Source organism: Anser cygnoides, chromosome 4 (genome assembly GCF_040182565.1).
Source record: "Anser cygnoides isolate HZ-2024a breed goose chromosome 4, Taihu_goose_T2T_genome, whole genome shotgun sequence".
NCBI lineage: Eukaryota > Metazoa > Chordata > Aves > Anseriformes > Anatidae > Anser > Anser cygnoides.
In genome coordinates this window covers 75,175,370-75,198,347 of record NC_089876.1, presented here as the reverse complement: position 1 = coordinate 75,198,347, position 22,978 = coordinate 75,175,370, and the positions used below count along the sequence as shown (strand labels likewise).

Here is a 22,978-nt window from a genome sequence, read left to right as displayed (position 1 = left end):
GGGTCCTTAGTACCGTTGCATTTAACAGATCAGTTCCTGTAGTGCCATGCTGTATCTTTTATGAAACAAACTCTTGATTCTCTCCATTTTTCTGTGTAATGTCAGAAATTGTTTTGTGTCTGTGTAAGTAGTAATAGAGGTTTGTCAAAATATACCAAGACAAAAGACCAGCATTGTTGTATCACATCAGCCAGGATGAAGAGCAGGTTCATCCTACAGCTGTGCGCGTGCCACGCATTTCTCTGCCTTTCAGATGTCCTTAACCGTTCTTCCTAAGCTTTAACCGTGGCCACATTTCTGGTAGCATCAATGTCCCATTTGCATCAGCATTTACTGCGGAAGGAGATCTCATCCAGTGCCCAGCAACTGCCACGCTCCAGAGCTTTAAAGGAAGAGTTGTGGTGATCGTAGGAAATGCAGTGAAGAACACAGCTGCTGTAAGTCTGTTGCTATAATATATATGTTTATATTTAGAAATACATCACAGGAATTAATGCGTACAGTAATCATAAATACTATAGTCTGGATAATTTCGGCGTTAGTAACTGGATATCACCACAGGATTTGGGGCAGGGGGGGTGATAGGTTCTGCTTCTAGACAGAGATATTTACAGTGGTCAACATCTGAGAAAGTTAACATTTTGAAGTGAATTATGTAGCATTTTTTCACCTTTAAAATCTTTATGTTGGAATGTTATGAAAGTGACATCACTTCTAACGCGCATCAGTAAGATCTGTTTTTCAAAAGTGACTTGGGTTTAACATTTACTTTTTGCAGTGTTATTAAGCATATACAAGGTAAGTAGGGAGCAACATGCATGTTGCATGTGAACTCCAAAGGAAATAAGATACAGTTCATATTCTCCAAGTAAGAAATAGCATATTGATTAATTTTATAGAATCATTTAGCTTAGGTAATTCTACTCAATTAAGAGAAGAATGGTTCATACAGCGATCTTCCATATGATACTTTGACTAGATGGTGGAGGATATTGGGATTTACCTGCTCATTTCTATAAATTTTTAATGGTGTTGTGAACCAGCAGAATAATAAATAGAATTATTTCTGTTGCTATTCTTTGTCTCCGGTGAAGTGAACATATTTTTCTGCAAAGGTGTGCTTTTGGGTTCAGTATACCTTTAGTTCACCACAGTCTCTTAAGCTTATTTACTCAGAAGGCAAGAACTCATCTGCATAACAAAAGTTTTGTTGTGTTTTTTATGCATATAGGGAGTTGTAAGTATCATGAGAAATTTCTTTCATTAACCTATGTTTCATCATTTAGAAAATGAACTAGTGATATTGAGAGAGGGAGTTAGGAGAATCTTATCAAGTAGAGACGGAGCGCTGACGGCATTGAACGAGGATGCTACTTAGTGTCTTTGCTAACTATGGTGCATTGTGCAAATTAACTAAAGCAAGAAGCCTTGGGCCCCTTACCAAGGTCAGTCTCCTAATAAGAGAGTGAGCCTATCTTAGGAAACTGGTAGAAACTGGTCCTGCAGATGGACAAGAGCCAAGGAGCAACTGAGTCTGTGCAAAGACAAGAGGTCAGCTAGCGGTGACGAGGAAGAGTCATCAATCTTCATGCCCATGACCCCCAAAGACCACCACCAGAATACACTGCGCAAGCGCAGATGGGAGGAGTTTATGGAAATGACTCCTTGGAACTAATTTTAATATGAAGCAGGGACAGGTTATGAATATGAATATGTATAGGTTATGCGTATTGTGAAACTTCATGCATATGTAACTCTTTACTGCATATAACCAAGGCAGGTTGCCACGTCAGGCACGCACGACTTTGGCAGGAGTACCCCTCGTGCTGCCAGCACTGAATAAACATACCTACTTTACTATCTTACTGATTGTGGAGTCCGTTTTCCGCAAGTCAATATGTATCATATTTTTTAAACAGTAGCAGAGGTGGTATAAAACAGACTGTACAGCACATCAAATAAATAGTTTCAGTCCATGAGTATCTAGGTTTCTGTATTAGACCTGGGTAAGTCCATGATAAATATTTCAACGTGAAATCAATCAATTTGAATAATCACAATGGCTCACTAAATGCTGAATGCATAAATTGCCCCTCAGCGGAATAAATACAAAATGCATAAAATGCTAAGTGCCAAATGGAGATGATTTAATGGACACTTGACACCTTTGATGGTGGGCTATGCAGCAGCTTTCAATAATTACATTTTAAATCACTGAACATCCTAATTTATCTCACTAAGAGTCTTACTGTTCGCTAACCTCCAGAGGAATGGGAACAGAAAAAACAAAATGCATTCATTTTCAGTAATGACTGTCTTTATGAAAGATAACCCACATACTAGGTAGTCATTTTCTGGGCGTTTTTTTGCAGGATCAGTCAGAAAAGTTGAATCTGAAACAGAGAAACACTGTAAGTGTTATGTCTAGAACAGAATGGAGAAAAAACCTGAAACAAGTATCTGCAGGAAAGGAAGGACAGAGGCTTTACAGTATGGGTTGTGGGTTACACTGTAGCTAAGAAGAGCAGATTTTTTTTCTCGTATAACATAGTGACACTTCTAATGCAATCTTGGAGTTGTCTCAACTTTTAAATGTTTCATTAAATGGAAAATCGAACATTTCCTTTGCTATGCACTTCTGCAAAACTTTGTGTTCTTAGTGAGTCCAAGCACTTCAGCCATGTAAGAGGAATCTGCCTTATCATTAAACAGTCTTGCTACAACTGAGACAATCGTTACCACATTTGCATGCAACTGTAAATATATATATATATTTACAGTTATGTGTGTGTGTATGTGTGTGTATATATATTTATATATATATATAAAACAACCTCAATTGAACTGTGTTGTTAGAACTTAGAGCTTCTTACTTTTGTAGTTTTTTTTTTTAGGCCAGTTTCAGTTTTACTCTGCACAGGTTGCATGGAACTATCTGCTGCTATTCATGAGCGTAACCAATCCAAAAATACCTAGCTTGAGACTAGACAAAAATAATAACTATTGTTGTCTTGAATTTTTGCAAAGTAATCTAATAGTATGAATGTGTGGAAACAAAAACAATGTTATCCAAAGTAACACTAAAAGATGTTCAGCATAAAATATACCTTTTCTAAACAGAATTATGTATTTCCAGTTGAAAATGAATTAGCCACAAATTTTTTTCCTTCACCGTAAAGGAGAATTTTTCAGAAGTGTTGACCGATATTTACTCTACTAAAAATACAGAGATTGGCTCCTCCAAATGTGTTACTTAAATTTATGCAGGGCTGTGTGGGTGTCAAAAGTGTCCAAAAAATGTTGTTGATTTATAAGGCTATTTGTAATTAGGAGATTAATCTTTCAATTACATTTCATATTGGTAACCTGCTTGGCACCATTGAAGTAATAAAAGAAAAAAGGCAACGTTGAGTGTATTGAACAGACTTGTAGAAATCTCCTTTTTTCCATTTTCACACTTCTTTTCTGTCTTGTGTATTTGATTTGGTGCCAGATGATAAAATTTTTAAATTGGAAAGAAAAAGCTGTCTAGAACTTGATAGGCAAGAAGGGAGAAGAGAAAACTTCACAGTGGCCCTGCTCCAGAAGGAGACAAAGAAGCCAGCAGTGCCCCAGACTGGCTTTAGCAGAACACTTCCTTCGGACAGAATTAAGACAGGGTAATCCTACTTGTTAAGCAACTTAATTTGCTTGCCTTGAAAGCTAAATGAATAGGTTGTCTGGCGCATGAGAGCCTTATGAATGCACCGTTAGCAGCACAATGGTATTGCAGAGAGGCACTTGCACTGGGCATCGTGCAGAGGTGCTTGGCTGGCGCTTGTGCTCCGCAGCACGTCTCTTCCTTCAGGCTGGTTCTCCCGTTGTGCTGGCCTTTCTTCTCCTAGGGGATTCCAGGCACTTGTTAGCAGAGCAGAAACTTGTTCGTCTCTCAAGACCGTATAAAAGGTGTTATGCTCGAATTAACCAGCCAGATTCTATTTTGATTGTTAACTTAAATACATTAAGCTGCAGCATCTCTTAAGTGAATTAAATTCCCCTTTCCCACATCCACTGATATGAGTACCTTGAAAATTCCAATCCAGACAAAGAATCACTGCAGTTGGCAGTATAATGGTCAAGTGCTCAAGAGGAACACTTTTTTTTTTTTTTCCATGCACAGCAAATAGCATTTTGGTGCTCATTAATCTGTCTCTCCTGACTTTTGTCATTTTTGAAATCTGAGATACAGTGTGTGAAAAGGTAGATCATAGTTACAGACACGTAGGAAAGGCATTAGTTTGGGTTTTGGGGAAGGGTGACATTACTTCTTCATTTCCCATTCCTTAGCCAACTTTGAGGTGGTATTTTCTGCTTCCATTTGCAACTTTTAGACTGTATTATAGTGATGAAAACTGAAACTAGGATGGGAGAAATAACTTATCTGATATTAAGTCATGCTGCAGCAGCTCAGTTTTGACCCTGCCTTGTTGCTTCTTGTGTGGTACAGTTAAGATAAATCTGTTGTTCTTTTTTTTAATTGAAATGGTTTAATAGAATAGTTTATAGGACTCTAATATGTGTAATAACTAGAAACTCATTTATTTCTTGCCATCAAAAAAAAAAAAAATGCAGGCAAGCAGTATGCTGAAGCTTAAAGAAATCTGTATAGTAAGGTAATAAATTCTAAATGGGAATGTTTTAACTTGTGATTGTTACTTTTGTTTAAAATCTGGGTAAGTTATGTTGCTATAAATACATTGTCTAGACAATTTCTACAAGTAAATGAAGCAAAGTTGTCTGTCTCATTGTTGTCACGGAGTAGCTAATAGTTAAAATATATGAACTATCTCCAAAGCAAAGGCAAGTGGTGCAGGATTTCCATGAGATCTTACTGACCTTTTTCAAGGCAACAGGGAGAGGGTCAAGTTCAAGATTCTTTTTGTATAACACAGTCCTAGCCTGAAAAAAAAACAACAGCAGCTCTTTCTATGTGGAAGTAACATTTTTCTCTAAATGTAGATGCTGATCTATTAACGTAAAATCTTTTCTCTTGCTTAAAAATGTTGGGTAAAGAAAAAAAGATAACATTTATTTTATGCTACTTGGGAGACTGATACCAAAACAATTTTTTTTCTGCATATATAATTTAACAGTGAATATGAACTGAAAGTGTTTTTTTTAAAAAGAAGTCTGGAGAATGTAAAACTAAAATGTCTTCTCCATCCACTCATACATTTTTTTTCAATGTTAAAAAGCTGAATGCAGTAGAATACATGTTCGGACCCATATTGATGTAAAGTAGTTCCTTGTGCTTGTGTTCTTGTTCCTGATTGTCTCGGCACACTGCAGAGATGTGTTTCTTGTTTCTTATTATATGAAGGCTGAGATGCATAGGTAAAAGTGTCTAGTTACTGCTGTGGTGGTTTTTTGTTGTTGGCTTTTTTTTTTTGTTAACTTTTGTGTTTTGTTGTTTTTTTGTTAAGGCCTTTTAAAGAAGCTTTTCCAGAGAAGCAAGTCCCTGCATGTTCAAGCTTGTTTCTACTTATAAACCTGTCTTAAAAAACAAATGGAAACCCATGAGATTTCATAGGGTTGTCTGAAAACTAGGTGTCACATAGAATACTAAAGGGCAGATGCATTCATGCTTCTGAAGACAAATACAATTACTTAGAAGGGCCCACTGAAAATTTTGGAGTGAAAATAAATAGAAATTAGACAATTAAATTCTTGCGATGTTTTCACTATCTATCTAATGTATTCTGCATTTCCTTGTAAATGTTGCTTAGCAGAAAAGCAATTGAGCAAATGGGATGAAAACTGAAGGTATTTTCTCTTTGCAGAGAAGGAAGGGCTCCTTACGATTCCCAGAATGGCTTTTTCATCTGGTTGAGTTGTTAAGGCAACACCCTGCACTCTGGGTTTAGATTCAGAGCCTAGTGGCATCATCAGGTGTCTTTTTGCCACCTTTAAAGAAGAGATAGGCTTCATTAATCAGCAGCAATCCTGCTGGTTGTCTCTCTACCTAAGACATGAGGTATCTTCCTTATTTTATTCCGTAAAGTCTGTATTTTGTCTAGTCTGGTTTTGTTTTTGTAACATGTATACATGTTTGGTTTTTTTCTTAAGAAAGAAAAAGGAAGTTAGCCCAGCTGCTGTTGCCAGAACATTGCTCTTCACACAGCCCAAGAAAGGCACTTGGGCTGCAAGCCAGCAGTTGTGCTACGCTGTTGTTAATTCTGCCCCTATCAGTGGCTTTGGTTAGTTTGCACGGCGTGCCTGAAGTACAGCAGAGAATGACCTAAATATTCCCCTTTTCTTATTAGGTATGAAAGAGGAAGAGGGGAAAATGAAAGATGGAGACTCAGGAGCAGAATTTGAATGTTCCTTTCCCAGTTCTGAAGTAGGTGCCGTGGAAAGACTATTTCTAAAACTCCCATAGGTTCTGTTCTTTAATCCGTATTGAGACCAATGGTTACAGTTATGGGAAATTTTAGGTGGTTTGTTGATGTAGATGTTGTTTGGCTCACCCGTCTGTCTTACTACCCAGAGGTTTGGATGGTTCTGAGATGAGTGGTTGTGGGGTCATCAGCTTTTCCTATCAGAACATGTCTGACTTCTGGGAGATGCTGGCAAGCAGGATCTCAACTCTTCTCAACCATTTAGAAGCTCTGTAAGGATTGGAAAGGTGGGAGATGGTAAACCTAAATGCTGGAGTGGGGCTGCCAGGCTCCAAAGTTTCTTCCACGCATGTCAGTCTTGGCTGTGAGCATACTGTCTTTGTGGGTTGTGCCTCTGAAAGAGCACCCTAGTCCTTGCGTGAGCTTGTGTGGATTAGGTCATATCTGTAGTATTTAGGGCTACCACATAACAACATAGATTAAGCACTTTCTGCAGCTGTTCTATAGTCTGTTTTATATTTCCTGGTATTTTGGTTCAGAGAATCAGAAATAGTGATAACTGAAATAGAGACGGAAATGAACCAAGGGTGTGTTACAGCTCCAGGAGACTTGAATGAGAATATTGCTAGCTAGAGTTGTATTGGTGAATTGGGCACTTCCAGTATCTATACTGCTTGTCTGGGGCAGGTGTTTTGTTCTTCTCTAAACTTTTTCTGAACCAGCTTTTGAAGAGAACTGGCTGCCTGCTACAGGAAGGACGTGCATTTGGAGGGAGGATCAAGGACTTACATCTTGGAGTTTAAGAGGAAACAGGCCAAAACTGGCAGTGTAGGTATGCCATCAATAATGTCTAAGAGCTGGTGGTTTTTATATGGATTTGCTGTAGGCTGCCTAATCGGCTGTCTCTCTGGTTAAAAAACACAAGACTTCAATTTGGGTAGTGTTACTAAAAATTAAGCAAAGTGCAAAGAAAGGTTTTGTACTTCCAAGCATTTCTTTGAACGTTTCTCCACATCTAGGACAGACTTTAGACGATTTTACAAAAAAGCCATCCTAAAAATGAAGTGAAGAATAAAGTGAAGTGAACAGAATTTCTTTGGACATATAAGGGGGAAAGAGACTCATGCTCTCTTTTTTATGTTCAGGCCCTATGTGTTATGCGTCTCTTCACTAACAGCTTTTCTGTTTGCTGCTCAAAAAATAGGATAGGTACGCTTTTTGCAGTTTAATTCTACAGTCTATTCAGCTGTATTGGGTGCATTGCTTATATTTTGGTCAGTATAAGCTGTTAACAGCAGCTAAAACTCTACAGATGAGTTTTCATTTTCAGGTTCTCACTTTCAGCTGTTTTGTGTGTTTGTGTGTAATATTACATTTCTAAATGGAAGATTAAAAATGCAGGTGTTAAAAAGTTTCTACTTGGAGAAATGTGAGTCTTTGCTGTTACTTTCTCAGTAAAATTTATCCCCAAACCAGCTATTAAATATCTGTTTGTCTAGGCTTATTTTCAAATCTTTGCATGTAAGTGCTTTAAGTTTCTGCTGTATTTTTGTACTGATGGAACGGAAAGTGTTCCTTTTTGGCCAGGTCTCTGTGGGAAGATTTTTTTCTTGATCTTGTTAGAGTAAGTTCTCTTTTTTCTTTTTTTCATTTTTTTTTTAATCATAGTATGTGTGTGCGTAAAGTTGTGCTCCTTGTGTTTTGTACTTCATACCATAACTGTTAGCCAGGAACTGTTTTGTTGGTTTGGGAATCTTCAGGTGACTCTCTCTCACCTTGGTTTTGAAGTGCCTTTTCACTTACCTGAAACCTTTTAATAGAAGAAGAGCCTGACTAAAATTAATCTTGTGCTGGGTCTGCTTTCTGACACGTGGAAAAGGTTGGTTTAAATAAATAATAATTATAAAAAGCTCTGACCATGATGCGCTTTCGGGTTGGCTAACTCTTTACTGAAATCATACAGCAAAGCAGACTGCACTCCCTGACGGGTTTGTCCAATATGTGATTACAAATGGAAAAAAAAAACAATCTTATGATAGTGGATGGCAATACTACAGAATTTGGTTAATGTCTCTTCCAGCTTCTCAGGTACCTCCCTTTCTTCTGACTCCTTTGGTGTACGATGTTACATTTATACCCTGATAACATGGGTCACAGCAGTCCTTTTTGATAGCCTGGTACAATAAGTTACTCCTCCTTCCCTCCCAGCTTGCCCTTTAATTACTACCTGTCACAGGAATGTCTGTGAAAGTGAATAATGTGTACGTAACAACCCCTGTGGCTAGCCTGAAGGGAGCTGGGAACAATGCTGCTCAAGCTGTGTGGTGTTATTAAGGCTCTTTGCTGCAGACAGTCTGAAAGTGTGATGTGCCTAGTGTAATACGCCCAGCACACTTGAAAGCTGTGATTTTACTGCTTGGAACAGAGTAGTAGAAACATTTTGATAAATGCTCCTTTGGTGAATATCAGTTTCCCGTTTTAAACTGTGCAGATTATTAAGGTTCTTGATATTTAATGATACTTAACGGAGCGGTCCTGTCATGCTGTTTGTATCAAGAGCAACACCCATACAGGGTAAAATGCTTAATATTTACCCAGGTTTTGATACAAATTTGCTTTGATCTTGCCTGTGTTTTTGAAAGCCTGACTTTGTGAGTGAAAAAGTCTTAGCTTACTGCTTTCATATGTAAATTGTAATTTTCTGTCTCAGTTGTACTCACCAGGATGTTTTATGTGGAGGTGATTGATGTATTATGGAATAGGGGAATGGTGTTTCCAAAATCTGCACCAAAGCCGGGGCATAGGAGTTGTTAAACACATCGCTTACGTATTCATCCTTCCATATATAATATTTTCTGTGAAAACAGCAAAAGGAAGTTCAATTTAAATTCTAGGTGCAGCCAGTAAAAACACAGTAACCTAACTTTCTTGGAAACTGCGTTTTGAGGACAGGCCACCCAGGACAGAAAGGAAAAATCTTAAAGTCTTGTGGCATCTTTCTAATCCTCTCCCGCAGATAAGCAGTAACACCGTTTCCCCAAGAAAAGGGTCCAGTACTTCGTAGTGTTGTTGTCTAAATGGAAACAGAAGCGCTACAGAGGACTGTGATCCATTGGTGGTATGGGGAAACAGATCTCAGAAGTGATGTCAGTGCAAGCACTTTGTACAGCTGAGAAAGCATAATCACCTTCTAAGTGACTGAGGTTCGTTTCTTTTTAAAATCAGCCTGTATAATAGAAATCTAGCTGTGAACTACATTTATGTGTTTCAATAAATCTCTCTTTAAAATGTAGGTGGTTTACAGGTTGCTAAAGTTGTTGTAACTCACTTCCTCATCTCCTCATATTATCTTCTGTCATAATAGCACCTCTGTAAATCAAGTTAGTTAGTGGAATAAAACTGTATATTCAGGTGCCCATTCTTTAGTTTCTGGTTTGATGCTTTAAGATAGCACTCCTAAAGGAAATAGAGCCCAGGTGTTAAGTCCAAGGTGACAGTTTCTGCTTCGGAAATAGTCTGTGGTATAAATTCAGAAGAGCACCTTGGGCTTGCTTTCTTGATTCTTTCAACTTTTTGGGGAAATACCATTTTTTTTCCTTCTCTCTCTCTCTTAATTTCTTGGATGTAGGTTACTGATATTTCAGCATAAATGAAGAACATGAAGGGAGGAAGTCTGTGTAGCTATTTCAGATAGTCCTTCCTCTCATGCCTCTACATCAGTGCACGTGCCAGACATAACACTTTCGTGTGTCCTGAAAATACTGGCTTCGGTTCTGAAAATACTAGCTGCAGTATTTTCAGAATTCAACAGGATATTTTGTCAGGGAAAGATAGCAGGTGGTACTGGAACATTTTGGAAACATGGTGAACAAGCTCCTCTTCTTGTCTGCGACAGACGGACTCCTCCCTCTGGGAGAAGAAGGCACAAACATATACTAGAACAGAATTATAAAAAGTCAAAGCTTTAATTAGGGAGGAAGGCTGTTACACTAGTTCGATTGCTTCTTCTAAATCTACTCTTTACCAAAAGTTATTTCTATTTTGTGTAACACAGTGTAGGAACATGGAAGTTGAAGTGTGAATGTCTTTAATTGGATCAAATCCTATTAACCTGTGAGCTAAATCTTGACTCTTCTCTTCTTTGCATTGCGGAGCCACAGTGCGTTTTCAGAGGCAGATGTATTTGCAGAGTTCATGGAGGCTGATATTTGGAGTTTGATGGCAGCTCTCAGCTTATAGCAGTTTATAAGCCACTGCGCCTCTGACTTGCAGCTAATTCTCACAGTAGTGAGGTACCAACAGTACTGCAATACTAATACGTTTCCTGCTCGCTGAATTTTCCCCGTCTGGATGTTCAGATACAATATTTTGAGCTGCGTTTGCTGTATTTCTCACAGAAACCGTGTGGACAACTGCAGACAGTTCTGTGACAACTTAAGGGGAAAAAAAAAGCCAGTTCATCTTGTGGTGTATCCTCTTATCATGTCTCTTGTGCTTTCTACATGCCATTTGCTAACAGCCACAGATTCTGCAGTGCTTGCTTCGTGGAGCCTGTTTGAGAAAGTGACAGACTCTTCACCATAAGATTATAAAGAAATCTTGTCATGTGCAGTAAACAAAAGTTATTTCTAGCCATACCTTGGTTACTAAAGCAGTTCTAAAATATGGTGGGACACAGGCCTTAGTGTGTCTTTAGGCCTTAAACCCTAAATATAAAATAATTATTTGCATATTTTCAGATTACATGGAATGGTAATTATAATATGGCTAGAGCCTGGAACGATTTGGAGGAAAGTTTACAGTTTATTTTCAGAAATGGAATCTCTCTACTGACACAAGGGACGTTGTACTCTGCCAATAACATACTGCTTTCTGTCAGTCTGAACGCTTGTTGTCATTTTTCATTTCTGCCAATTGTGAGCGGCATTGAATGGAGTCCAAGGCAGAGCATTATCTATTAGTCACAGGTGGAGAGCACTGCGAAGTGACAGATATGAATGTATGAAGCAGGGATGTGCAGTAGGAGTATTTCACTGTATATACTATTTTTGGAGCTCATGGCATGCACAGCTGAGCACTGCTCTTGACAAAGGGAAATATATTTGCCTCTAACTGTACACCACATTAATGGACTGTGGACTTTCCTAGTGCAATGTCTGTGCAAATTACACTGCTTCTACATCAAAGAGCCTCTGTGAAAGCATGGCATTTACTTTTCTCATGCAAAATGGCATCTGTATATGGATTAACTTTAATGTTAGCTGTTTTGATTGTTTGATGGTGTTGTGGGGATTTTGTGTTGTGTTTTTTTCCCCCCATTTGATCCTTTGAATCCTGAGTTGACTGACCCAAACTAGTAAGGGAAGAGATGGTCAAACCTACTTTTGGTCTTCCTTAGGCAAGTACTTCAGACAGACATGACAGCCAAAATGTCCTGACTGATCCACTTCAGTCTCTTATTCTGCCGTGAGCTCTTACTCTGCCACAATGAGTCCTCAGTGATCACAGATCATATACTGGTTGCTCACTGCCTGGTTAAATCTGTCCTGAAACATAAAGAAAGGAATACAGTAGCTGTTTTGACATGTAGATGTACAGAAATTAGTTCTCTATATTAAATACCTTCAATGTGAAGCAAAATTTCTGGCTATGGAAGGAGGTTAAAACTTTGCTACTGTGAACTCTTACCTTTTAAAGAGATTATTTCAGTTGTTGTACTCAATCAGGTAGTCATGTAGTACATCTTGTTCTGCCTTAGTATCTGTTACGCTATCACAGCTAATTAGAGTGAATGTAAGAGGAAATCCATTGTACCAAGTTTGGACAGGGTGCCTACTGCTGTTCTTTAGTTGGTAATGTTGTTTCTGGAGAGGTAGTTATTTTGAACATCACGCTTGCACTGGGTTCTGCAATAGTATCATGAATCATTTTAAAGAGTCGAAAAGGGAAGTATGACTGTTTTACATGGCCCATTTGGAAGCACCTACTGTTTTTACAAGTGGTACTAATTTGTCAACCTGGTATAAAGCAACAATTTGCAAGACTGGAATGGCAGGCCAGTCTTTCTCGCAGCTATTGGAAATAAGGTAAAATTGCTGTGGATTCTCTCCAATTAATCCATTCTTAGTGACTTGCTTTTTAATGTACTGCAATCAGTATTTAGAAGGCAAGTTTGACATGTGATGAACGAAATAATGTTCTTTCAGCGGTGTAGCAATTTTTCATCAAGATGCTACATGGAAACTGACAACTGCCGTGTTCGGTTTATAGAATGAATTAACTGGGGAGAGGGTTTCAAGGACTGCGAAAGGTGGGGGATTGCTCACCCCATGTACCTTGCCTAGGGAAAGAGTGTCAGTTAGTGTCTGACATCTGTGAAATCAAGTCATGCTGGACAACTTTGACAGGTAAACAAATGACTATACCATCAAACGGTGGTGCTTGTACATTTGGGAATATCCAGGAGTTAGATTGTCCCAGAGGAAAATACCTGATATTTCATACTTTGAGAGGCGTTCCAGAGATTACTCCAAGATTAAACAATTCTGTAACAATGAGGTAAAATCCTGCCTGAGCAAAAATGAGTAAGGTTCAGGTATGACATTTTCACAACCACCAAATTATTTCCAGCTGTTGCAACAGACAGGCCTGGATTCCTATGTGGGACTGGTTGGTGCAAAAAAGAACCTGTAGAATCTTATAAGCTTTCTTTTGTTTAACTCGCTTTTCGTAACATAAAGCATTTCATTTTGGCTTACGGTCTGTGATACACAGCATGTTAATGGTATATCTGCTTCAGTTTGCAGCTCATCTAGTGAAGAATAAATACCCACGAGTCTGCATTCTAGATGGAGGAATCAACAAGATCAAGCCAACTGGTCTCCTCACTGTTCCTTCTCCACAAATATAAGTGACTGTAAATGTTTGGGACGATCTGTCTGAATAGGCAAGTCTTACAGTTCAGCATGCATATCCTGAACTCAAAGGGCATTAAGTTATTTCACTATACAACCTCTCTGGATGATCAGTTGTCTTAGCCTGCAGATCAAGAGCAGAGGTGTTTTACACTTATTCTTTGATAAAGAGCTTCAGCTGGCACAGATGGAAAATGTGAATCTTAAGGTTTTCTACAAATTCTTTCAGCAGTGATGTATTACGCAACTGGCTGAGCTCATCTGCACACAGAAAGAGAAACTCAGCTGGCATTTGGTTTCTTAGAAATTTTTCTGCAGAATGAAATAAACTGGCAAGTGGTGGCTTGAAGCTGCACTTATATAGGTTATTTTTCAAAAGTATTTTACTGTGAATATTGAAAATAATGAGCTGAAGTTGTGTCCTGTGTATCAAAGAAGAAAAAATGTGTTCTCTTTTATTTTGAAGAATAATTGCTGTATCTTGTGACCTACTTTTTTTTGTTGTTGTTTTGAGAAAGCATTTTTCATCTGGATTGGAAATAAAGGTATGTCCTAGATTGGAGATCACTGTAAGAGCTGCTGCTAAGTCAGTCCAAAGTGTATCATATGCTGCAGAAGTGGAGAAGGCATACTCCTATGTGGAGAATTTAACATCCAATTTCCTGAAACATGGCAAATGTAACTGTTTCTGAAAAAATTATGTGTACCCGAAACATTTTTTTTACAATGCTATCTTATGACAATAGATCTTTTATTCATCAAATGCTGGTGTTTATCCATGTTATTAGCTCACGCCTTAAAAAGAAACGATGTAGTTGTAATTTTCATATAAAAGTAGTCTAGAGAAATTACTGTTTTATGAATGCACTCTCTAATTGGAGGTGTGAAGTTCTGTTTGGTTTATTTGCAATTCTTTCAGCTAGTGGTGCAGACCTTTTGGAGGCCTGTAATTTTAAAACTGACAGATGAAGACAGCAATCCTGTTTGCAAAGTAAAATGGATCCAAGTGCTGTAGATGAGTGAAAGCAGGGTTCTGCAAAGGGCATAAGGCAACAGTCCACTAGAGGATGTGGAAATTACTTTGCAAGAAGAAGCTAAAAGTATTGAAAGCACCAGTAGGGACAGGAATTAACATCTCTGTTGCCAGTAAGCTAAGAATAAATGTGATTCAGACAAATTTTCAGGAGATGTTTTAAAACAAACAAAAAAACACCACTGTATTTCTCCCCCTCAAAATCCCAGATTAACTTTCCTAGCATGTCAGCTCCGTTACTCCAAAAATAATATGGGGGAGGTGTGGAGGGATTCTAGGAAAAGAAAATAAACTAGTTCAAGAAGGCTATTTGAAAATAGTATCTTTAATCCAGGAAAAGCAGTTCTTATAATTTAAGACTGACAGGATGGCTCTGACATGAAATGGGAAGTTGGAAGGATTTACTTTAGACAGAAGGGAAGAAGAAGCTTTTACATTTCTGTTTCTACATTTTTCAAGTTTAGAAAACATTGTGACATTTGGGGTATAAAATATATTTTGTAAAACAAACAATGACAGAGACCTGCTCACCTGGTTACAGTCACACATTAGTTTTTATTGTAAATTTGACACTATTTTTGCTCTTTGTTAGAGCATAGCCTGACACAGTGGTTTACACAATACAACCTCACTGTTAGGGTAACAAGGATCTGCTCTGGAAGATACGATTATCATATGCCTTACTTGAGGATTTTCTATCATGAACAGTTTATAGTTTGGCAAATAAGATCATTGCAGCAACTAACTTCATTTTGTTTTCTTTGTCACAAGAGATTTCCAAAGCTGAGGCAGTTGTGAGAGGAGAGAAGAGGTCTCTAAGAAGGCTGTGAACCCAGGTCATGAATATTCTCTGTAGATCACAGGCGAAATGATTTCTTGTTTGATTTTTTATCTGTTATTGGTTTGTTGTTTTTTTGTGTTTTTTTTTGGAACTGATACTGCAGAAGATGAGACCTTGTGGAAGGTGTTGAAAGAAGAAGTCTTTATTTTCATCTGTGTGATGGCCAGAATATTTCATTCTGAATTTTCAGAAGCTAGCCTCTCTGGAGCTGATGTTATCTCCAGCAAGTTTTAGTCTTACCTTACCGCAACTGTTATTTTGAGAACATTAATGGAAAAGTGTGATGAGTGAAAAGAAAGTGGGGAAGGAAAGGCACCATTCAACTCCCTTTATCTTAGTTGTGATTTGTCTTTAAAAAAAAAAAAAAAAGGCAAAAAGATGGAATTACAATTTACTGGTATATGTGGGCTTTCTTGCATCTAATGCCAGCATACTGTACTGAAGTTTTCAAGAAGTTTTTGACACTAAAAATCTAAGAAGTTTGATAGGGTGATTGGATAAAAGGATCAGAAAGAAAAACAGGTCTCTCTGCTAGCAGAGCATTTCTACATAAATGTCTGGCACGGCCTATGATGCTCAGGTGACTTTAAAAGTGGTGCAGAAACAGAGAGGAGTGGTGAGCAAACACCAGCATGCTGATAATACAAAATCACCCACTGTGATCCACCTTTTGCTTGTCTGCTTGGCTAAAGAGAAAGACCTTGTGATACTCAAAGACAGAGAAATTCACTATGGAAGGGTGCACATGGGACCCTGGAGAACCAGTTTTAACCATATTCAGTGGTGAATTCATTGATTGACAAGACATCGTTCCAAAACTTAAGAGCAGCAAGAAAAACTTAAGAGCAACTTAAGCAAAACTTAAGAGCAGCCAGATAAGCCCCACAGAGTGTTGGTGATTGTAAGGGAAGAAATGAACAAAGGAAGTTCTACCATCACAGAAATAACCTGTATGGTACATTTTGAATACAGTACAGGTGCTTTATAGTACCAAAAAAGATGCACAGAATACAAAACAGAATAAGATGTTGTGTTGACTGAAGATCTTCGGCATGGAAAAAGAGACAACCAAAACAGAACATACCCTATTTTCCCAAAAGTGCATCCTTAAATTGTGGAATTTGTTGCCAGAAGAGGCCAAAAGTGTAAAAATACTCATAAAGAAGGATTTGTCTAATCCTTCTTTATGGAAGCTTTGTAGAAGAGTTGAGTTTCTGACTATTACCACAATGTATGATTAACAGTATTGAACGCATGGAATTCCTAATGTATTGATTAAGAGAGGCTGAGAGAATACACCAGAGATGGATTACACCATATTTCCTGTGCTCCTTTTTCAAGCATCTGTCTTTCATTAGTGGATATTGGGCCATACCCAGTACAGCAGTTTGGGTGATGTTATGTATTTAATCCCAGCTTAATGGTTCCTTCTCCTTTATGCAGGTACTCAGAAAAGGACTGTAAGCCCAAAGAATAGAATGCCTGTAAGAAAAAAAGATTTAATGTGTCCCTCGCTCCTCGTTCCTCTGGTAGGAAAGGTAGGAAGTGTTCAGTATCTGCTGCAGCTAATATTTAGAATGAGAAGCCAGGTCATCTTTCAAATTAAAAATACCTAATACTTAAAAGGTTCAACACTTCCTTTTTGAATAATATAGCCTTTTTTAGTATTTACATATTGCACATCTGTAGATTTCAGCTATAATGCAGTTCAGTCTTACCTTTGAATTTAAATAGTAAGATTCAAGTCATATGTATTTGTGTATGGATATATTCTTACAGCAAACTTAAAAGCTGCCATTAAGTAAGGGTTTACATGGTAAAGTGATGTTTATATGTGTTTTCCATGAGAAGTCATGGGAGAGGATGTGTGTAAAAGCAGGAAATGTCAAGAATTGCTAAACAACACTGATTTTTTCCCATTTACATAGAACTACATGGAAAGTTGTGTAGCTAACAGCTGGATATGACTGTAAGTCACTCGTATACCTGTACTTACTACTTCAGTCAACATTTTTGAAACTGTGCCTATAAATTGGCATACTCTGTCTAGATTCAAGCATGTAGGACAAGTGCTCTGTCACAAAATTAGCTCTTGATCTCCTCTTCCCTATGCTAGGGAAAATCTTGCATTTTGTGGTAATTTTTCATTAGAGAATTTATCTCATTTTTGTAGTGGTTGCCCAGTTTAAGAAATGAGTAACAAAACGTATTTGCATTGTTGTGCTGCCAAGTTTGGTAGTGCTCTGGTGGAGCAAGCAGTTGTCAGATTTCATAGAGTTCTTGAGAGATTTTTGGAGGCAAGGGTTTTTTAGCATATATACTTCTGTCATTTATCCAGCAGTGCCAGAGTCATTCTCTGTTTTAGACTGCAACTGGATATCATGAAGATCTAGTAGGAGAAAACCAATTACTGTTCTTCAGAGCTGATGTTTTCTACTGCTAGAATAAAAACATTCCAACTAAAAATTTCCCACTGTTTAGTCTGGAAAACATTGCCTTTCCCAGTCTGATTTTTTCCTACAGGTTTAAAAACATACTGAATTTGCCCCAGCTACGTGTGCCTATAGCTTCCTGCTAGGACAGCCAGGTTCCCCATATAGTACCCAGGTGGACACCTAGGGAGAAGCAAGCAAAGGAGATAAACCCTCTTAGTCTTCCATCTTTGATCATTGCAGACTATCAAATAATTGCTGTTAAAATAGAATGTCTTTCTTTAGACCAGACATAGTGTTCTGAGAATTTTAAAGTAGATATTTGTTATTTTTAAGATGTATCTTTTCCATTTAGATTCATGGTCTCCCCTCTGTCAATATAGGGTATTTGGTAGACAGCCTTTCTAATATTTCTGACGTAGAAACAGTAACCACAGCAGCTAGGCGGAGAAAGGTATGTCTTCTTTTACTTAAGTGATTTCTTTTTCTGATCTCCTAAATAATCTGTAGAAGTATGAAGAGCTAACTAATTTGTTGGAATGGGCAAGGGGTTAAATTTAAACAACGTCCTTTCCTTGTGTCTTTTTCCAGGCTTTAATCTATCATTAGGCTAACTGATCCCTTTGTGTCTTTGTGTAGACAGAATTTGTGCAGGCGTAATAAGATGATGCAATGTTTTTTCAATGACCTTCTGGATATCATTAAGTATTTATCGAGTTATTAGATCTGCCATCCCTTTTTTTATGAGTATTACCTCTCATATGAGGAGGACTCAACTTCTCACACCTTCCCTGTCATCCTGAGAAGAACCTGCTCTAAGAGTGCCCGTGGTCAGGTACGTAAAAGATAGTTGTACATTACAGTCAGTTAGCAAGACTTCCCATGCTGCCTTAGTGAGCTAAGGAGGATGGTTATCGGATTCAATCTTAGCTGGACTTCAGAGCTGCATTGCACACAGCTCAGAGGATAAGGTTATTGTTCAGAGAGGTACTGTGAGAGAGTCTGTTAGTTTTGTGGCCTGAGACATACTCGCTGTTCCTATTTGCAGGGCATGAGTGTCGTCCACAGTATCCATTCTGGAGATTTAATTTACATTTTCAGTTTGGGTAGTGAATTAGGCTTCTTTGGTGAAGATAAAAACTGTCTATTTCATTCTTTAGCTTTCACAGTGTTAATATTTTGCTATTTTGGTCTGGGAATTGTGTGGGAATAAGCGTGGCCTTTTAGTCTCCCATTTTCAGTTATCTTTTCTCTGCTCATGAGTCAGACTGACCTCTCTCACTGTTATGTTGGAAGCTTAATTACTGTCATCAGTCTTAACTTGCTATTTTTGATTCCTTGTCCTGGTCCAACTTGCAAAGATTGACTGAAAGAATTTTTATTCCTCCCAAAAGAGTGTTTCTTTCCAGGACAAGTAGTGAAACTTGATCAGTGCTGACTGAGCAAAGACTAGATTTGTATAGTTGACTAGATAAACTGCAGATTTTCCTTTTTCTTTGAATCCCAAGCTGTAAAGCCAGTATCATATTAAAGCATTCTTTTAAATTTCTAGCCTCAGTTGAGAGATGATGCTAGAAAGCATGTTCTGTTTTGGAAGCAGTGTCCCATTTGCTTTTGAAGTAACCATGAGGTTTAAAGTTTGCTGGTGGTGGTGCTTTTTAAGCCTTACCACTAAAACACCTGTTGGACAGCAGTCTGCGTTCTATGAGAACAGTCTGTATTCTGTTAATGTAGGTTGACAAATTTATCTCATAGTTCTATAATCATGTTGGACCTAATTCAATATTCCAGTGTGGCTGTCCCATTTTATCAGCAGTTACTAAACCAGTGTAATGCTGAGTTTAAAGAAACTGGTTGACCAAAAAAAAAAAAAAGATCAGCAGAGCGTTATTACCAGTGAATCAATTTGTAAGTATTTCTTGTAAGGCTTTCTCCCAAATTGTGTTTAATCATAATGTAAATACATCTTCAAATTAACCTCTGGTAGTGGTCTTGCATGTGATGGTAAAGTGACATCAGCGCATGCACTGTTGTAATTCACTTATTCTATTACTCTAGTGATAGATCCTAAGTGCCTTAGGAGCTGTATCCCATAATGTAGACACCAAGTGGGTTGCCAGACACAGTAATCTGTGTGAAAGAACAGATACAGTAGAGCAACTCAGAGGTCAATCTGGTAGTCATTGTATTCAGTGGGAATAACCCAGAGAAAAGTTGTTCTAAGTAATACTTCTTAACTAAAGCAGTATTAAATTTGTCTCTTTCTTGTCAATCTAAGGTTATCTGGCATTATATCATTTTAAAGAGTCATAGCATCTGATGATATCAGCTCTCCCAGCTCAGCTGGCCAAAGAAGTCCTGTGAGTACAGAACAGGTACATGGAATCTTTTTTATTTTAGTAAGAAATCAAATGATTATGGCAGTAGCTTGAGTTATTGGGCTATTGTTGCCTGTCTTGCTACAAATTTTCAGTGTGTCTTGCACAATTGTGGTGACTAAGACCCCCTCACTAAAATGGGATTAATAGTGCTTTCTAATTTTACTTGATGTGGGAAAAAGAGCTGTAGTGAGTATTGTGACCAATTAAAATGCAAGAGTATGAGGACAATGCAGAAACTTAAAATAACTTCTTTTCCTAGTAGTTTCACTGGGAGGCCAAAGATAGATGATAACATGAATTCTGCATGACCAGATTTGTAAACTATCCTTTCCCTAGTAAGTACTACTAGTGAATGGATGCCAGCATTCCCACAAACTATTCATAGCATCTATCAGCAATGTAGTATTCATGATCAAGAAGCCCTTGTATTACAAAGCTTGTTATAAATGCTGGTTAGTTACATCCAGCAATCATGTTAATAGTGTATACTAAACATTCTTGTGCAGTTAGGAAATAATAAAATCTGATCTATTTTCACTGACTAAAATACTTAGATTTTTCTTTAATGTTAATCAAGAGGTCAGAAGGGTAATAAAAATATTTTTTTTATTTTATTTCTTCTCTTTTAGCATTTCAAGTGAGTTTGTGTTGCATGCAGGGAATTTGTGTAGAAGAGAAGTATCATTTTACATAGTTCTTCCATGTCCTGCTGTGGCTTGTTAAGGTATAAAACCTCTTCCTCAGCAGTAGTGAAATGCCAAATTCTTTTTGCTAATAGTTTTCTCACAGCTTCTCAGTGGGGAAATACTCTTTTTGGATCTCTGTTTTCCTGTCCTGTCCACATTTATCTACTTCAGATCTCTATTAAAAGGAATTTCTAAGGAACAAACCATTTGTGTTTACAGAGATAAATCTAGACCAGAATTTTGGAACTACGTGTCATGGAGTCGATCACGTGACATTTAGCCTTTGCTTAGATAAGTTAGTATGTGATATCCTGCTATTATTGAGTCTTCCGCAGTTCCAGGCTGTCAGTGTTCATATACAAATTGAATACATTCATCCTCTGGGTATTTCTGACATGTTCTAACAGCTGTTGAAAGACAGGTTTTTGCCTTAATCTTTTTTCACTTGGCATTATCACAGCAAGCTGACTCAAAACAAGTCAGAGCTATAGTTTTCAATCTTATCCATAGAGAGGACTTTATCTTGTTTGGGAGGTTAGCTCATAGTTCTGGCACCAGTGAGCTCAAGAGTAGCACAGTATATCTTCTGCTATGCCGTTATAATCGCTACGTTAAAAGAATTGTTCAATCCTGGGGTTGCAGAAACATACTTTTATTGAGCACACAACATTCAGCTTCCTCAAAGGGGCTAACTTTCTGGCCATTATGTCAATTAATTTGATTTGCCTTGGTTCATTTCCTACCCTAAATACATTTTTTCTCAATCTCCTTGAAACTTGAATGAGCTCATCTCTCTGATCTTAATTCTTTATTTCAAGTAGAGCTGTTCTTACAGGTGACGTTTCTCCAGCCTCAAAGAAATAGGTGACATCAGTTTCAGGATGTTAGAGAGGAACTTGGTGAATATCTTCAGTATTTCATGCCCTCAGTGTAGGACTGGTTCAGAGCTCTGTGGCTGTAAATCTTCAGAAACTGAGACACTCCTGCCCCTGGAAAGACACCCCATTTGCAATAAGTACCTAAAGAATGAACATGGAGAGTTTGCTTTACCATAGTTTACAACAATATAGTTATCAAGCAGCTTTCAGTATTCTGACAATGCTGTTAAAAACTTCCGGCTCTTTTTGCAAGCTCCTCTGAATCCAGCTAGAATAGCTAGGAGGAACTGGAATAATAACAATACCTCTGTGCAATATTTATATAGACAATTAGTGCACGCAACGTTTAAGATTTATTTTATACATGACTCTGAGTGTTTTACAAAAGTAGATAACTCTTACCATTTCATGCAGACAAAAATTGTACTATGAAACATTGCAATTACTTTTGAAGGAGAAAACACCTAAACGCACAGTTATACTGTATCTGTAATAAATGAGTTGTTCAGACTGTGCTCACTGCTTTTGAAATGCCTTGTGCCTCTTGGTACTGTATATGCGCATATATATTTATCTTGCATTTCTTCTTAAAGTCCCATAGGTAGACAATATTTGTCCAGGCTTCCTTGTGCTCTTTCACCCTGCCTGATAGTGTTTTTACTGTGTGCTTTCCAGGCCCGCCCACTCACCCTTCCAGGATTTAACTTTTCACATGCCCTTACCTTTTGCTCACCTTCCTTACTGGAAGCATGTGAGGGGTTCTCTTTCTCAGAAGTGTTTTTAATGCACGCATCGTGTCTCCTGCTCCTGGAAATTGCTTGTTCCTTATTAGCAGATGCCTGAAGGCAGTGACATTAGCATCCTGGGCTTGTAATGAAATGAGATTGCTGCCATGCAAAAGGGGAGGGAGAGAGAAGTAGAAAATTCCTCTCAGTGCCTCCCTTGGAAAGGCAGCCCTCTCGTAATGAATCACCGAGAGAAGTCTTCATGATGATGGATGGGGACCAGTGGGCTGGCAGGAGAGAGTTGAAGGCAACAGGGAGTTATTCTCTAATTACTCTTTCCTGACAAGATAGAATAACAGACACCTAGGGCTGTGCTTCAAACTATGCCTCCTGCACATGCTCGTTACAGGAGCACCAACGACCCTCATGGCCAGGGGCTGCTCTTGGATTATCACACCCTGAGACAGTGGCATGAACTGTCACCTCCCCCTGTGACAAAGACAAGGTGGCTGCCTTTTTTTTTTTTTGTGAAGTAATGGGAAAGAAAAAAAAAAAAGCAGTGAAAATAGTAAAGCAGTCCTACTGTGTATGCTACACACAGAAGTTATGCAATAAGCAGTCACAGTAGCTAGTGATTTAAATGTGAGATTTAGTCTTACATTATACTGAACTTGAAGATTTCCCACGTTTCTGGTGCTTATTGGGTAAATG

At 38.1% G+C, this 22,978-nt stretch overlaps 1 protein-coding gene and 1 long non-coding RNA gene across 11 annotated transcripts in view; one reads left to right on the top strand and one right to left on the bottom strand.

Moving 5' to 3' along the window:
- TBCK (TBC1 domain containing kinase) overlaps positions 1-13,864 on the top strand; it is a 108,030-nt gene extending 94,166 nt beyond the window's left edge. For all 9 annotated transcript variants that reach the window (XM_048066436.2, XM_048066432.2, XM_048066437.2 and 6 more), the window contains 2 exons: positions 278-437; positions 13,177-13,864. In XM_048066436.2, coding sequence (XP_047922393.2) covers positions 278-437; positions 13,177-13,287 — 271 coding nt within the window. In that variant the 3' untranslated portion in view covers positions 13,288-13,864. The remainder of the gene's footprint in view (positions 1-277; positions 438-13,176) is intronic.
- Positions 13,865-21,300: 7,436 nt separating this feature from the next.
- Positions 21,301-22,749, bottom strand: LOC136790834 (uncharacterized). 2 transcript variants are annotated; one of them, XR_010831581.1, is made up of 2 exons: positions 22,265-22,749; positions 21,301-21,683 (listed from the first exon to the last, which is right to left on the bottom strand). It is a non-coding gene; the product is annotated as an uncharacterized lncRNA (long non-coding RNA). The 2 variants fall into 2 exon arrangements; XR_010831582.1 differs by having other exon boundaries at positions 21,301-21,653.
- Between the last annotated feature and the right edge of the window lie 229 nt (positions 22,750-22,978).